This window comes from Podarcis filfolensis (genome assembly GCF_964270895.1).
Source record: "Podarcis filfolensis genome assembly, chromosome: 7".
Lineage (NCBI taxonomy): Eukaryota > Metazoa > Chordata > Lepidosauria > Squamata > Lacertidae > Podarcis > Podarcis filfolensis.
In genome coordinates, this window is record NC_139603.1 from 38,285,959 (window position 1) to 38,304,011 (window position 18,053).

An 18,053-nucleotide genomic window follows, 5' to 3' on the forward strand; every position below is an offset into this window, starting at 1 on the left:
GCCATTCTAAGAGAAAGAGGGAGGGTGTTCATGGTGCATTCCAGCACCTCTTTTTCTAAAAAAATAGCACTGGACAAGAATATCCAACATAATGTCCTGCAGAAGTGGTTGTAGATATGCATTGTTTTGTGCTGCTTATGCAGGAACTCATGGAAAACTGAGTGAATGGTAAATCAGGCTTTATTCTTAGTGAGGCCTAAGAGTATGCCTGCATAGAATCTAATTCCTCATACTAGGATACACCTCTGACTCAGATCTGGCCTCTTGGGTCATAGCTGTTTCTCTTAAAGGAGCCACATGCCAGATTTTTTTAAAAAAATTATTTAGTGAATAATGTATATATTACATAATGCAACTCTTATCATCCTTAATCATTGGATTTTCTGGCTTAGGCTGATGGGAGTTGTCATCCAATAATAGCTGGAGGGCAACACGTTGGCTACCCCCACCATGGGAGCATATCATATTTCCTGCGAAAATGTGAAAACAGCAGCAGATTAGTCCCCTGAAAATAGCAGCATCAGCCAATTTTTATGTGCACTTGTTTTAGTGAAAACCCCAGATACCAAAATTAATCAGTTCCCCTCTTATTAATGTTCCCAGTAATATTGAAATCCCAAATATGGAAAGAAATTCAGCAGAGGAGGATTTAATAAGTAGCTCTGTTGTTAAAGGTATGGAAAATAGACGGTCCGATCTTACACATAGCCACATGCTCAGTGAATGGGATATAGTAGTGTTCCAACTAGTGGCATTAATGGCCTAGTTCCCACTTTATTAGCACAGGATGGGTGTAATTGAAAAGTGCACTTTGGTGTTGCACCACCTATCTTTAAGGAAGATGTGTGGAATGTCCCCTTTACTCTGGTAGCAGGGTGGACCTTGATATCTAAGTCGGAGGCCCTAGTTATGTATCTACTTCCCAGATCTGTGAGATAGGTGACCACAAGACCTTTGGAATTCCCTCCCAGCACATTGACAGTGAACAGCTACACTTCAGATTTTGGGAAGGCTTTAAATGCTCATTTGTTTCAATTGGCCTTTTCTGGCTAGATCTACACAGCTATAAAAAAATGCATTGAATATGCTCTGCAAAAAACCATTGTAAAGCTCACAATTGAAAATATAATTGAGTTGCTATTTCAGCTCTACAACATTCATAACCCTGTATTTTGACTAATGTAGCTGAGTCCCCTGATTAATTTTTGTTATAATAGAGGCTGGAATACTATAATTGTAGTTTTTATGAATTCTGGTTTTAGTAATGTTGGATGGTAGTTTTTATTGCTGTAAGCCACTTTTTGGGTTTCCCCCACAAAAGCTGCATATAAATATTTTTTTAAATTTTTTTTTAAAAAAATATCATATGATCTTTCCAATAAATGTGTTTGGCAAATTCCAGACGTTACCAGGTTTTTATTTTGTTTCCTTATTGTGGAATTGCACTATAGTGATAAAGAATTAGGCTTTGGCTGCTGCACAGAGAACTGTGTCAGTTTATTGGTCCATCTAACTCAGTATCAAGTGAGTAGCAGGTGCACAGACACATGGCTGGGAGACGTAAACAGTGAGGTCAGAAGGATACGAAATGCAGAAAAGTACAGATGCTATTAACAGTGGCCATTCACAAAAAACAAAACAAAAACCCAGACATTCTGTCAGGCATGTGCTAAGCCAATTCACACATGTAGTGTGATTCAAAACCCATTGTGTTTTTTCAATCTACAAATGTTAGCACATCACAGCTATCGCTCTGGAAACAGTTTTACAATTACTAAGCACTGCTTCTGGAAAGGAGGATGCAGTAGTACAGTACTTGTACGGATGGTGGTATAGGAGACAGTGTGGTGTTTTGAGGCAGTTCTGGATTCTAGTCCCTCTTTAGCTATGAATCTGACTGGAGAGGTTTGAGTTAAGACTTTTTTTAAAAAAACAAACAAACAAACAAACAAACCAAGCTTTGAGGTTTTTTGTTTTGTTTTTTACAATCAACTGGTATCTAGATTGCATGAAACAAACAAACAAACAAATAAATAAAGCACCATATTTTTTGCTCTATAAGACGCACCAGACCATAAGATGCACCTCGTTTTTGGAGGAGGAAAACAAGAAAAAAAATATTCTGAATCCCAGAAGCCAGAACAGCAAGAGGGTTCGCTGTGCAGTGAAAGCAGCGATCCCTCTTGCTGTTCTGGCTTCTGGAATAGCTGCGCAGCCTGCATTCGCTCCATAAGATGCACACACATTTCCCCTTACTTTTTAGGAGGGGAAAAGTGAGTCTTATATTGCAAAAAATACAGTAAGTCAGTGTCTTTCAACATAACCTACACTACAAGGTTGTTGTGAGGACAGTTGTGGCATGGCCTCATGTATGCTACACTGAGCTGCTTGGAGGCAGAGTAAGCATAAAATGCAATAAACACATTGTACTGTATGCTCTTACTTAAACTGATTCCAGTATCTAATTTCTATAATTGCACATGTGCATTTTCTTTATCTGCACATTTTGAAACATTATTTCCAAGGCTGACATACTGCAGTGTAATTCTGACGGGTGACAAACAATGTAAAGTTAATAAACTCATTGAACCAATTAAAAAGTATTAATCATCAATTTTAGTAGGCTGAATCCCAGTAGATTTCTGTCAAGTTTTCTAGGCCAGCAATTTTTTGTGTGTGATGGGGGGGGGGGAGAGGAATAGCTGCTTATGAAGGTGAAAAATCAGACATGCCTGCAAAGAAGAAAGGTGAATAAATGTATATTTATTTATAAATATTTCAGATTTGGTTTTTTCCCTCATGCTGTATCCTGAAACCTGGTTGCTGCTTATAACAATTTCAAAATGCAAGCATAAAATTAGCATTCACAACATTCTAAAAGTATTCTGGAGGCTACCCAGGCTTTTGCAAAGGGGTGGTTTTCTGTGTCTCTGAAGCAGTCAGTCACTGATGAGAATGCCTTGCTACATAATTTGAGCACCTGCTTTCTTGAAGTAATGGGCAACAGGATTCTCCACTATGCACTAAAACCTCTTAACCCATACCCTTGCTAGCAAATCTCAGCACCAGCATCGCATTATCTCATATATCACCAGAAAGCTCTAGATCCATTCCTGGCATAAACTCTTTTTCTTGAGACCAATTGGAGACCCAGCAGGCATCAATTAAACATTTGATCCCTATCAGAAGACAATTAAATGGTTAGAGCTTTGTGATCTCAAAAGACTTTTACATATCAGTGCTGCCCCTGTTCCAAACGCTTCCTGTGGAAGCATAAGTTCCAAGAAATCACACACTTGTAATACTACAGAATTGGTGATCCCTTATCTTGTACATTTCAGTCCTGTGCTTGTTTTGATCATTGCATTCATCCTGTATCAAGATGAAACATCTACTATTTGTAACCTGTTCTCTGAGTATAAACGAAAGCTGAAAGTAAGTTTTGCAACTCTTGTAACTGATATGGTTGTCATTTAAACAAAGCATTGTCTACAAAGTGGGTAAAATTCTGAAGGAACCTTTCTTGTCCCTGAAGCATACTGTATTTGTATTGTTGGTATTAATATATATTTAAATGTCTAATCTGTTAATGGTGAAACTGGCCTTTAATGCTAAGCCTTCTTTTAGCAAGTGTTATTTTCACGGGAGGGAAAACTTATTATCACAGCCAGTTGTTCATATAAAGGGGGGGGGGAATCAAATTCAGCTTGTTTGAGCAATTTATTGTGCTACATTATCCTTCAGTGGGTGACTTTGTTCTTTAAAATCAAGTCACATTCTTGAATGCACATTAGTAGCTCTCTTCTACAGGGGGCCCCCTAAATAAAGACTAAGCTAGCTTGCAACTGAATTTTTGAAGAAAAAAATTAATTGTTTCTTCCTTAATTTTATTTTAAGATCCGGATTTCAAGGACCTTGGGGTTTTGAAACCATTGCCAGGTTGGTATGTTCAGTGTTTCATAACACATGGAAGTCTACAAATTTTAATTGAGATATATATATCTATATCTATATATAGATATATATTTCCTTTCCCCTCCACCTTCTTTATTGGGTTTGATTTTGTTGTTGTTATTGTTGTTACTCAGTTTGTGAGTTTGAGATGGGAGGATCTGAAGGAATTGTGGAATCTGTGCAAATTGGGAAAGAAGGGAAAGCTTCGGACACTGAGGCAGTTGATTGTAAATGGTACATCCGAGCACCACCAAGATCCAAGGTCAGTCCTGTTCCATTCTCTGATTTGGGAACTTAATTTAAAGAAGTGGCTTTACTAATACAGCATTTATTACTTTGTACAGACAGGCTTTGCTTAATATGACTTGCACTATTGAACCTGTAAACTGCTATTTTCCTTTATAAGACGGAAAAGCAATTTGTCACCACACAGAATAATAACCGTCACGTGTTCTAAACCATTATTTGGGCTGTATAATAAATCGGTCATTTTGAGCTAAAGGGGTGTTTTAGATTTAGGTGGGTCCTTCTAGTTTGTTCACAGCACAGCAAATGCACTTTTCCCCTTTCCCTTTCCCCCAATTTCTTGCAAGGAATTCATTCTTCTATACCTCATTTTTCCAGCACTTAAAGAGTAACATTTTATCACTGGGACAAAGATGGCTTATTATTAGAACATAATAAGAGCCTGCTGGATCAAACCCATGGTCCTTCTAGTCCTGTTCTCACAGTGCCCAACCAGATGCCTATGGGACCTGACCACAAGGGCATTCTCCTCTCCTGTGGTTTCCAGAAGCTGATATCCAGTAGGATACTTGCCTCTGATGGTGGAGGCAGAACATAATCAATGGCTACTAGCCTTGATAGCTATTGTTTCTGTAACACTAGAAAATATTTAAAGCACTTCATAATCAGTTTCCTGTAACTCTTCCAACAGTTATGCAAGGCAGATCGCTAATGTTATTCTCAAAGCACACTTGGGGAGCTGAGGATGGTATACAGTGGTTTGCCCAAGATCACCTGATAAGTTAAAGGGAGAAATGAGACTCAAACTAAGAACTTTCTGATTTGTAGGTAGCTCAGTTAATTGTGCTTGGTAGTGCTGTGCAGGGCTGGCCCATCCATGAGACCGGGGGGGGGGGGGACAAGTGCCTCAGGCGACAGGATCCACAGGGGCAGCAGATGCCAATGAAGATATTTATTCCTACCTTGTTCATGATGTAGATCTTCACTCACTCCTTCTTCCCTAGCACAGGGAACTGCCATTTATTTGGTGGTTCACCTCAAGTAACAATATGCCCTGGTGCTGCAAAATTTGTCTGCAAGTGTGTTGTGGTAGATACGTATGTGCTTCAGAGTATTGAGCTATGTTGCAGACCAGACCACGTGTACCTAATCTTTTTGTGAACTTTTATTGTTATTGTTTTACAGCCAATGTGTACAGTTGCACAGCTAAATGTCCCACCACCTTATTTTAACTATTCAAAAGATTTATATTGTCTAGCACCAAGGACATATGTCTACCATTTTAAAAGATGGTAGTAGATACTAGTATGCTTGCCCTTGCAACAAGTCTAATCTCTGTATCTCACTTTGTCTGTCTCTACCACTCAGATCCATTTTGTATAATGTAATACTAAACGGAAAACCCTCTTTTAAAATACGCAGTTCCACTTTTATCACAGGCTTTTCCACTTTCAAATCTCAAATCTGGAACATGTCTAGTTTGATATAAAAGGCAAAAAGAGAAAGGATTCTGGACTTTTTTGATTTTTCAGTTCTGTCTCTGCTTTTATTTAATCAACTGGAACAATGGTAATAAATTTAAAAAGGTTAACAAAAAAATCCTGTACATATCTACACAAAAGTAAATTTCATATATTTTAATAGAGCTTACTCTGAGCTAAGAGGCATGAGATTGCAGTATCAGTCAAGAGGACCTACTTTTGAGGAGACTTGTATATGATTGCCCTGTAAGGCTGCAATCCTATGCATGTGTAGTTAGGAATAAATCACATTCTCCTTAATTAGTTTACTTTTAAGTAGACATGCACATGTCTGATAATGTGGAAGCTCAAATCAGTAACATTATTTGCTATCAGTCTTATATTTTATTGTAAGTTATAATTCTTATGTAGTCGTGTGGTGGCATACTATATGGAAAATGGAGATTAATTAGTCAGGTGTTGTGTTTTTGTTTATTTATTGTGACATTCGTATACCACCACATATCCCGAAGTTCTCTAGGTGGTCCAAAATAAATAGTTCTATGGTAGGCTGATTTTAAATATACTTTGGGGATTTTTATTTTGCCTGATTCTAGTTATTTTGATTGGAAATCTTCACCTGTAGATTACAATGCAAGTTGTTTTAATTGTGCTGGAGGAGCTGAAACACACACACACACACACACACACACACACACACAGGAATTCAACACTGAGCTATTCCAATCAGTCCATCTGCATTACAGCTTGCCAAATGGATCAATACTCCCTCCTTTCTCACAGTGTTCTGGGGCTTCTTCTCCCCCACCCAGCAAATTTAGGGAATGCAGTGGAGGGGAGGGGGGGAGGCAACAATGCACAAGTGGAAGTCCTTTCACAGGGCTTCTGCTGACAAGGCTGAATAGGTAAACCCGCCCTGAATATCTATAATAAAATTGAGGGTCTAGTAAACAGGATGCACCAAGGCCTGGGGGCCTTCTTTTGTTTATTTATCTGGAAATAATGAAAACAGAGCTAAAGCTTTTCTTGGAGCCATGCCATAGTACCATGGGTCGTCTCCCCACATCCCCGCTCCACATTGCTCATATAAAAATAGCTCCCCTCTTCTCTGCCTTCACATAGAAGTAATTTTTTCTTTATTTTTGCACTGAATGCTTGTTAGTGTAGCCCAAGTTTCTCTGCCTGGCAGTCTGTACTTTATTAAATAAGCACTTGCTAGTGAATCTTCCTCAGTTAACTCCTTTGGGGATGAAGTGTAGGACCTTTTTTTGTCTCCACAATCAGGAGGAGATATTTCAGGGCAGAACTATACATTATTCCTCCACCGTGTGTCTTCAAAGCCCTGTGGCAGTGGCTGCTTCACAAAGGTGGCCCTTTCCATCAGGTGAGCAACAGGCAGGAGGGAAAGCCCTCAACCAGAGTTTTTCTCTTTCAACTCTCTCCCAGCCACTTTCTTCCCATCATGGATTCTAGGCCTATGCTCCCCAGTGGCGTAGCGTGGGGGGTGCAGGGGGGGCCGGCCGCACCGGGCGCAACATCTGGGGGGTAGGGTTAGGGGGCGCAAATCCACAGGTTAGGGGGCGCAAATCCACGGGTTAGGGGTGCAAATTACTTGCCTTGCCCCGGGTTCTGACAACCCACGCTACGCCACTGATGCTCCCTACTGATGGTGGAGAACTGGAATGATAAACAGAGGATGAACAAAGAGTTAAGCACACTGCTCCTACCCACTGCAACTCCAGTAGAATTGTGGGCTCCTGGTTCTTTTGCAAAGGAGAAGTTGCATCTAAGCCAGGCATAGGCAAACTCGGCCCTCCAGATGTTTTGTGACTACAGCTGCCATGATCCCTAGCTAACAGGACCAGTGGTCAGGGATGATGGGAACTGTAGTCCCAAAACATCTGGAGGGCTGAGTTTGCCTATGCCTGATCTAAGCTTTGAAGAGAGACATGTAGTTCTGCTCTCAGGCTTTGTCCGTCCTTTTTGCTCAGAATTACTGGTATGTATAGCTGCACTTGCTCACAAATGACACTTTTCTTTTTTAAAAAACATACCACATAAACAAGAGGAAAAAGAGTGCACATACAGCAAACAAATGAAGAGAATTTCAGGTGCAACAAGGGCGATCCTTGCAGGAGATCCTAATAAAGATAAAATTGAACAAAATGCAAGTGAGGATTTCTGATTTGGACACATTCTCAGGATTTCATTGGTTGACATCTGATTAAAGTAATCTTGGCTATGTATGTCAACACTGCCCTGAAAGGCACATTATGCCATTATACTACTTTAATTCTTCTTAACACTTGGGGTTTATTGGTAAAGAGACTCCAGGATCTACTGGCTGGCTTTTGTGGTCTGAAGCTTGCTGATGATGATAAGTTAATATGGGTAGATCTGACGCATCCGCTATTTCCCCTATCACCTCATGGCAGATGGCTCATTCATGGAATGCACATCACTAAGGTTTTGTAATGAGAAACAACCTGTTGGCCATATCTAACCTGCAGTGCAGTGCACCTTCCTGCAAACTTATTGGGGGAGCTGGAAGAACCTCCCTTATATGGGCAACTTTACTCTGGCTCCCAGTGCTAAATCAGTAAATTAAACGATCCATATCTTTCCCCACTTGCTCATGTTAAAGGTGTGCTGAGGACGCACCTGACTGATCCATCTCATCCTGGCTCGACAACCATAGATCTGTAGATGTCATAAAGCCCCCAGGGCCTGAGAATAGCTCCTTTCTCAATATCTCTTCCAACCAGCTGGCAATGAAAGTAAGCCAGATAAACAACCCTTCACCATTAAGATGCTTCAGATAGTCTGATCAGGGCAGCTTAGCTTAAAATCCCCACCTGGCCGCACCAATTCTGCTAGTTTTAATTAGGGACAGGAGAGAAAATTATTTGTCCTTCCTGGAATACTATGCAAACTAAAATGCAGCTTTTCCATTGAAAATCACACTTCTCTGAGTTTTGTGATGCGGTGCTTCTTCTTCTTCTTCTTCTTCTTCAACAACAACAACATCATTCTCATATATATCAGGGGAAAGTATTGATAAAAATGCAGCAGGAGCAAGTCTCTCTACAGATAGTAAATCTTCAGCATTAATCGCTGTTACTCGTTTCCCATTCTTGCCCTCTCCTAGTCAAATATAGATGGTCCAAATACAGACTATATTAGCAGACAAGACTTCCAAGCCAGGAAACATGTGTCTGTTTGGCATATGTGAATTTTACCATCTCTCTTTTGGAATTTAAACACTGATTATTCCAATTAGACATGAAGCTATTTGTTTCTCAAAACGTACAACTATTAAGTTCTTTGTGGGAAAATTTATAACCATATGAGTGGATATATTTTTCTCAGCCCAAATGTAGTTTTCTGCTTTGGATGAAAGAATGAAAAAATTCAGTGAGCTTTTCTAGGATATTGGCTGAGTCTTCTGATGGTTTCTTGACCTGCCCAATCAATCTTGTTGTCAGAACAAACCTTCAGTGACTGATGAAAAAAGAGAATTCATCAAAAGTGATTAGCTATAAAGAAATTATGATCTTACTGTTACAGAAGTTATATGTTATTCACCCTTTGCAGTGATTCTTTTCTCTTGATGTATGCAGTCAGGGCTTTTTATTGTGTTCATTTAAAAAAGCAAAAAACTCCAATTCAGCCTACATTGCTTTTTTCATTATTAGGATGAGACTATATCATAAACGTGACAAGACAATAATTTAAACCATAATGTGATCAGGGGCTATAAATTATATGTGCTGCAGCTGCAGTGATGCTTTATCACTTTTGTTGCTAATGGCACTGGCATTTAGCGTGACATACCAAAGCTCAAGCAGTACCAGCATTCAGCTCCAGAACTTTTCATTTATTTTAGCCAAAACAACATGGAATTGATGGTTTGGAGAGAGGTTTTCAGTGAAATTTTCAAGCAAAAGTATGAAAACATAATATGCGATGGTTGTTTCTTTCCCTTCTGTCACACAATTATGTTTTATAAGATAGCACTTGCAATGCCAAATGCACAAATGCAGGCTTATAAAATAGTAGTGCTCTTTTTGAAGCAGAAGCACAAAATATTCGCTGTTGCAGCAACAGACGAACACAGCTTCTTCTCTGATTGTTTCAGCTTGGTTAACAGTAGGTAGTCTCAAGTGGCTGAATCCTGCCATGAATTACACAGTTCTGAATTAGGGCTTCTATCAAAAAAAAAAAAAAAAGCCTAGTGAGGGTGCAGATTCAGGGAGGAACTTTAGGTGGAGGGGAGAGTACATTTGCACTTTAACTTCTGGAAGTAACATGTAAGAGGAAACATCATGTTTTGATATCCTGCTGCAATAGGTTCTCTCTGTGAAATCACCACTTGGAATAATCAAGCGTGCCTCCAGAAGACCTGTTTATTGGGCTTTCGTAATCCTGCTTTGCTTGTGCAGAGGCTGTGTGACCCACTGAAATGGAACATAAAAATATAATTTTAATAATAATAAACCTGAGGTACCGATTGATTTAGATTATTTGCATGCCACCTTTCCACAGTTGGTTCTCCATTTCCAATTCTTCCAATCTTAAATCCAGTTCTCCACATTTCTGAAGCTGTTTGCAATGTAAAAAAAAAAAAAAAAAATTCCTGTGAAAATTCTTCAGAATTTTAGTGTGAATTCCTCTTAATAAGCAATTTTTGTTTGCAGTTTTGATTTTAAAGCAAATTATCCAAATACAATGTAGTGTAGTATGCTATTTTCACCAATATATTCCTTTTATGCACATTCCTCCTAATTTACATGTATTTTAAAGCATTGTTTAGTTGGAGACCCACATCACAAAGTTCAGATAAGTGTGAATTTTGAAGGATGGGTGTGTTTTAGTTCTCATATTGTTTCAGGCAGTGCAAATTTGATAGATTCAGCTTCAAATTTGAATAAAATCTCTCACCCATTTTTAGTCCAAAGTGGGCTTATCAAAAACAAAACAAAAAAACCAGTGGGAATTGTGGTGGAAGTTGCGGGGTGTGAGAGTAGTTCACAACACACCAATAAATTCAAGTAAGACAAAACAAACAAACAAACCATAATTTAACCAGCAGAATAAATTAAATATTGTGAAAGAAACAATCTAAACATAATACATGAGTACAAATGTGTACAATTCACACATAGTTTTTTCATGTGTTCTTTTGGAGAGAGCGAGCGAAAAGGGAGGGAGCAGGCCTATGGTTGAGCAAAAGACAGTAAATCTGACATGATACATAGGCTAGTCTGCCCACCCCTTTCCAGTTCTACATTTTTTAAATAAAAAAATCATTATACCTGGGTAGGTTGGTGCGCGCACATACATATGCTTATGCACACCTAGTGGAAGATAAGCAATTGCTGTGGATTCTATGTGTTTGCCACAAATGCATGAAAAGGACAAATGATTAAAGTGGTTAGGATTTTCTCTACTGCACAAGCTTTATTAGAAAATAATCTATTTTTTGAAAGAAAATATTTTCAAATAATACTGCTTGAAATCTTGAGTCAATTGCACTTGATTAGTAATGTGTGATATGCAGAATAAATACTGCTCTATCTATTATAATGCTGTGGAGGCTAAAGAGCTTGTGGATTAAAGCAAAGTGTTCCATTTTTACAGAGCAACACAAGTAAGAGTTTGATCAGCTTATGCTGCTTTTCTAAAGCTAGCTAGATTGTTCAGGAGTAGGATTCCCTTAACACCAGTTTGTTTGCAACATAATCCTCTCTGTCATGCTTACTAGTGTTATCTCCAGCAGCCATGGGGTAAAAGCTTAGTCTAGCGACTTGAGACTAAGGTTGCAAGTCAGGAACTTTGGGTAATAAAGCATACCTCATCTGTATAGCTGTGCTGTTGTCTATCTATTGGTGACTTAATTTCGTACCCCCTAGGCTGAGATGAAACACATTTTGGGAATTGTCATTACAGAGCAAAGTTGGCAAAACATTAATGAAGATTTCAGATGAATATAGGAGGAAAAACAGGGTGTACATCTGGGGTGGTGACATGGCTATCAAATTAGGTACTAAACTGCTTTTAAAAATTAGTATAAAAGAAGTTGAAGACTGGTGAGCAATGACCCCAATTAAGTAATCAATCTAACCAAAAGAAAAGTGCAAATTAGGGGGAGAAATTTATCATGATAGCTCCTTTTATGCATAGGCCTTCTGGCTCTTTGAAGAAGGGACATTGAGGGAGAGACCTCCCTTCTTTGAAAGAGCTGTAGCAGACCCAAACATCTCTAGGAAGACTGGGAAAGATTTTTGTCTGAATACCCTGGAAAACCTCTGCCAATCAATGCAGATCATACTGAGCTAGATGGACCAAAGGCCTTACTCTGTCTAGGTCAACTCCCTGTGTTCCTATATTCCTATTTGCTTACCTTTCTCTTTTCCTGCTTATACACAGATCATCTCAGAGATGCATCAACATAAATGCAGTAGATTCCCCCACCCCTAAAATAGTTGCCACAGTTCAGTTACGGATAGGCTGAAGGTCAAGTGTCTTAAATTTTGCATCTGATAGTCACCAGTAGAAGACAAACTGGGCGTGGGCATAGCTTAGTTTAGTTTAAATGACTTTGTGATAAGGCAGTTTTCATCCTTTAGCTCTGTGCTACATAACATACTGCACTGAAGTCAGCTGGAAAGACTCCAGCTCACTCTGCAGGGCCCAGTGTAGTGCAGCACAGGGAGTGTGTTAAGCTTAGACAAGAGAAAGAAAGTTCTGATTCTTGCATAGCTAACTGCAGTGGGGCTCTTGGACAAACCTCTACTCTGCTAGATCTAAGTAGGTAACTGTGGATGAAATTCCTTAGAGGATGCTGAGAGCAAAGGAAAAGTGAAAGCCTTTTTGCCTTTGGACACCTCCTCTGTCCCCTTCTCTCTCAACCCCCTCATCTTTCTCCTTTGCCTAGCACCTGCTTCTACATTTCCTTACATTGGTATCCTCTCTGAAATATGTGGAAGTCTCATACATTTCATTGGCACACCCGTCTAATAATCAGAATCAGACACAGGATATAAGACAGGCATAGGCAAACTCAGCCCTCCAGATGTTTTGAGACTACAACTCCAATCATCCCTAGCTAACAGGACCAGTGGTCAGGGATGGTGGGAGTTGTAGTCCCAAAACATCTGGAGGGCTGAGTTTGCCTATGCCTGATCTATACTCCATAGAAGCAAATGATCACATTCTCTCCCCCCCCCCATCTTTTCATTTCTTTCATTTTGGTCATACAGTTTACTGATTATTGTGTGTCAATTGGTTCCATGTACATTTACACTTTAAAAAAACCACACACACACCATACAGATGTGTGACAACTCTGGATAACAGTTAAAGCAAATTTGCTAAAACAATAATATATAGTTTATTTTACTATAAAATGATACAGTTGAATGCAGGAAATCTGATATTTAATTTGTACAAATTATGTACATTGTATGTAGGATTTTATAAATTTATTTATTTATTTGAAGTTGGGTGTTTTTTTTTAAGCTGGCTCTTCAACAACAAAAACACACCCAAAGCAACATGACACAAATATAAAATGGACTGGTAGAGAGGAGGAAATAAGCAAACTCGGGTTCCAGTACTTTGTTACAAGTTCTTCTAATGAGATCTGGGATAGAAACAGTTCAAGGAGAGTAGATACAAAGTTTGCTTGTCTCTCAACTATCATTATCATAAATGTAGCAGCCCTGCAGCCCTTCTCAATAGCCTTCTGCTGGAGCTTGACAGATTGCTTTGAAACTTGGCTTTAAAAATGGTAGAAGACAGTAAATTTTATTCAGATGCACCTGTTTGCATAACTACTGCACTGGTTGTCTATTTTTGAATACAACTCAAGAATTTTGGTTTTTACCTTCAAGCCATTTACAGCTTGGCAGTGGCATAGCGTGGGGGGTGCAGGGGGGGGCTGGCCACACCGGGCGCAACATCTGGGGTTAGGGCAAATCCACGGGTTAGGGGGCGCAAATCCACGGGTTAGGGGGTGCAAATCCACGGGTTAGGGGGCGTAAATTACTTGCCTTGCCCCGGGTGCTGACAACCCACGCTACGCCACTGCAGCTTGGGCCTGTGTATCTGGAAGAATGTCTGTTCTTCCTACGTCAAACTGCTTGTGTCAGGTCATCAAACAAGGTTGTATTCCACATGCCCCGCCTTCTGAGGTGAGGTGAGTGGAAACTGGAGAGAAGACATTTTTATTGTAGTGCCCTCTTCTCTTTGCTATTTTTTGATGCTAATCTTTAAAAAATAATAATCTTCCAACCAACACTTTTAAAGTTTTCAGTTTTGGAGCACAATCATATCAATATCTATTCTAAAGTAAGTCCCATTGAATTAAATAGGATTTACTTCCAGGTAAGTGTATGTAAGATTGCAGCTTTAATTGTTTTAACCTGCTGCTTTTAAGTGCTCACCTGTTCAGTCTTACGGTTGCTTACTTGTTATTTCTGTTTTGATTTGTAATGATTTTCTTCTTCTTCTGTGAACTGAATTGGAAACTGTTCATAATATATAAAATGTACGAAATAATTAATTAAGTTATGTCAATGGAACAGCTTTGATGTTTTACTACATCAGAAATTACAGAGATGTTAACAACAAGGTGCTTTTTTAACCCTTTAGAACCCACCCTGCTTGAGGAAATATGAAAGGAAAACCAATGTCTTATTTCCAAAGGATTCCTGGGTTCTCAAACATTAGATCTTATACTTTCCCCATGAATAAAGGGATGAAATTGCAATTGCATTCCTGGTTCTTTTTCTCAGAGTGCAAAAACCACAAATTTTTAAAAAGTACAGTAAAAAGCTTTTTAGCTTTCTGCTCCAGATTCAGTAATACATAAAGCCTTCCATTTTGATTTTTGTTGTTGCTATTATGGCTGATTCACACGTGCAAGTAATTACTTGATGTGTCAGCAGGTGATGATCATGCATGTGCTGACCATATGCATATTTAGAGGGAGAATAAATAGTCATCCCAATGGAAATTACTTTTTTAAAAATATTGCTCAGTTCCATTAATAATCCTGCACTTTCCCCAGAGCAGAAACACAACCAGTGTTCGATTACACAACAGTGGATTTGTGGATTTTTTTTCTAAAGGGAAATAATGTTGCTGAAATGCCTCTTGTTCCAATGATGGTTTACACTGCCATATTCACTGTTTTTTTTGTTTCGTAGATATATTTACGGTTCTTGGACTATGAAATGCAGAATTCTAATGAATGCAAAAGGAATTTTGTGGCTGTCTATGATGGAAGTAGCTCAGTGGAGGATTTAAAAGCTAAGTTTTGCAGCACTGTTGCTAATGATGTGATGCTGCGCACAGGTCTTGGAGTAATCCGCATGTGGGCAGATGAAGGCAGCCGAAGCAGCCGATTCCAGATGCTCTTCACATCTTTCCAAGAACGTAAGGCTTTATCAGGATGTCAAATGATTCAAGTCTTTTTTTAAAAAAAAAACAACTTAATGGTTTTCTTTCATACAGAGTGAGCACCCAAACATGAAATAACCAAGTAGGATTTTTTTAAATATCCAATTCTCCACAGGTACAGTACCTGAACACGAAAGGATCCCCCATATGGCATCAAGGAACCTGGATTTTCTACCCTTGATATACACACCTGGTGATACATGCATCAGGTCTTATGGCAAATGAGCATAGCTGTCAACGTTTCCCTTTTTTTAAGGGAAATTCCCTTATTCCGAATAGGATTCCTCTCAAGAAAAGGGAAAAGTTGGCAGCTATGCAGATGAGGAGCCCAGGCATACAATCCAAATCCCCATCCATAGCACCTTGGCTTTGCTCTGAGTTTGCAGAATGGAAGGAGAAGACAGGATGGGGATATGAGCAATGGGTGCTATCCTGCCATTCTCCACACCTGCAATGGTGTCCATGTTCATGAGCCATAGGGGAAAGACACTGTGGGAATTACTGTGAAGTCACATTCCTCTGAACTGCACCCACTGGGTGGGGTGGCTAAAATGAAGTATAGATTTCTAATGCTTATGGTGACCTTTGTAATTTTGAACAAGCTACTAGGCTCCTCTATATTTCCCCATATTATTTATATACTGAGGGTGGTATACAGAGCTTGTGCAAGATAAAACTTGCAAATATTGTAGAATTATAGTGATGTTAAGCATTATTTGTTGATATTCACACTGATACTGTTATCTTTTCCATTAATGAATCATGCTGCAGATAATGAAGTTATAGTTTTGTTTCCATTGTTTAAAGCAGACAGATATAGGACATACTTAAATCCCAATGAAATCAGTTATCTTAAGTGCACTTAATACTGTAATGTCATCTCTTTCTAAAATCAGAAATACAAACTTTGTAGACTATTTCAGAAGTAGCTGCCATGTTACAGAAGTAGGCCATGTTTTGTGGTTTATAGACATGCAGTGTAATCTGGTTCATACATATTCAGGAGTAAGCCATATGGAGTTCAATGGGACTTATTCCCAGGTAAGTATATATAGGACTGCAGCCCTAATGTTCCATCTATAGCTCATAATACTTAAATTCATAAAACTTAAATTTAATGTGCTTCAAGACTACTGAAGTCAGCTGGGCTGTACCAAATGTTATAGTGCAAGCATATATATATCTGCTAGGAAGTAAATCTTAATTTTCAGTTACCTTACTCCTAGCCAGGTAAGTGTGTATAGGAGTGTAGCCTTATTGTGCAGTCCTATATGTTTACACAGAAGTATGTCCTACAGAGTTCAATTGGACTTACTTCCAGGTAAATGAGTACAGAATTGCACACATTTACTGTGCAGGGAGCTCCACTGAACTCAATGGGACTTACTTCAAAGTAAACATGCACAGGATTCACTGTTAATCAACTTCTTCAAGCTAACCTAATTGTGGATCAACTTAACATAAAATAAAATCTCATTTCCCCAACATCCCTGGGTAACGTTTCAAAGAATTTGATAATTAAAATCTGGGATGAATGTAAGCTGCTCCCAGAGCAAAGCAGGAAGAGCGATTGGAGGGGAAAAAAATCCTTCTATACCATCTGATTCACTTAAAGAGACTATTTTAAGACTAGTGGGATCTAAGGCGGAGTTAGGCTGTAAAATTTCCATAATGCATTGGTTCATGCAATAGCCCTGAATAAGGATGAAATGCATTTCAGTTTATTTTATTGAATAATTTCAAGTTATGTTTGTAATTGTTTATATTTGTGATATAAAATAATTTTACAGTGCCAGATTTATATTCTTTAAATTTGCATTATCTGGGTATGTAGGCCCTAGTTGCTAATTAGCTTGTCTCTGTTGGGACTTATTTACTTTTTGCTCAGATTAGGCCAAGAGAAAGTGAGTGGCCCAAGGTCATCCAGTGAGTTTTGTGCCAGTAGAGATTCAGTGCTAGTGCAATTTATATAGATAGTTACAATTAAAGCAAAATATTATGTTTAATAGAATAGAATACCTTTATTGTCAATTACAGATAGGTAGCCGTGTTGGTCTGCCATAGTTAAAACAAAAAAAAATTTTTCCCTTCCAGTAGCACCTTAAAGACCAACTAAGTTAGTTCTTGGTATGAGCTTTCGTGTGCATGCACACTTCTTCTTCCTCTGAAGAAGTGTGCATGCACACGAAAGCTCATACCAAGAACTAACTTAGTTGGTCTTTAAGGTGCTACTGGAAGGAAAAAAAAAATTTTTTATTGTCAATGTAAAACCTGTGTACAATGAAATTAACCGAGCCTCCCTCCCTCCCCAAACACTCAATCTCATTGCACTCTGTGTGCTTGTTGCACAACACACCGACCCCGAAAGTCAGCTGCACTATATTATTTTCCGTTCAGCAGCCTAACAGCCCACGGGTAGCAACTGTTTTTTAGCCTGTTGGTACGACTGATTATACTTCTATATCTCCTGCCCGAAGGTAGAAGATTAAAGAGGTGCTGGCCGGGGTGTGAATCGTTCCTGAGAATTTTTCTTGCTCTCGTAAGGCAACGACCCCTTGCGATGTCATCTAGCGGGCCCAGGGGACAGCTCATGATATCATGTGCTGTGTTCACCACCCTCTGTAAAGACTTTCTGTCTGTGGCTGTCAAGCCAACATACCACCCTGTGATACAATATGAGAGGACACTTTCTATTGTGGACAGGTAGAAGGAGGTCATCAATTGTTGTTTAATATTGTTCTTTCGCAAGACCCTGAGGAAATTGAGTCTCTGTTGGGCCTTCTAACCACCTGAGTTATATTGTTTTTCCAAGTGAGGTCTTCACTAAGGTAAACTCCCAGGAATTTAAAGGAAGAGTCTCTTTCCACACAACCCCCTCCTGATATACAACGGGGCTAGTTCCCCTCT

The 18,053-nt window shown here is 39.1% G+C and overlaps 1 protein-coding gene across 3 annotated transcripts in view; it reads left to right on the forward strand.

Moving 5' to 3' along the window:
• NETO1 (neuropilin and tolloid like 1) overlaps positions 1–18,053 on the forward strand; it is a 97,432-nt gene that overhangs the window by 55,730 nt on the left and 23,649 nt on the right. For 2 of the 3 annotated variants that reach the window (XR_014550135.1, XM_083622613.1), the window contains exons 5-7: positions 3,898–3,939; positions 4,089–4,216; positions 14,894–15,122. Coding sequence is in view for 2 of the 3 variants with exons in the window: in XM_083622613.1 (XP_083478739.1) it covers positions 3,898–3,939; positions 4,089–4,216; positions 14,894–15,122 (399 nt within the window). In the remaining variant the exon portion in view is untranslated. Of the gene's footprint in view, positions 1–3,897; positions 3,940–4,088; positions 4,217–14,893; positions 15,123–18,053 lie in introns of those variants that run through there. The other variant, XM_083622614.1, reaches the window with a different exon arrangement.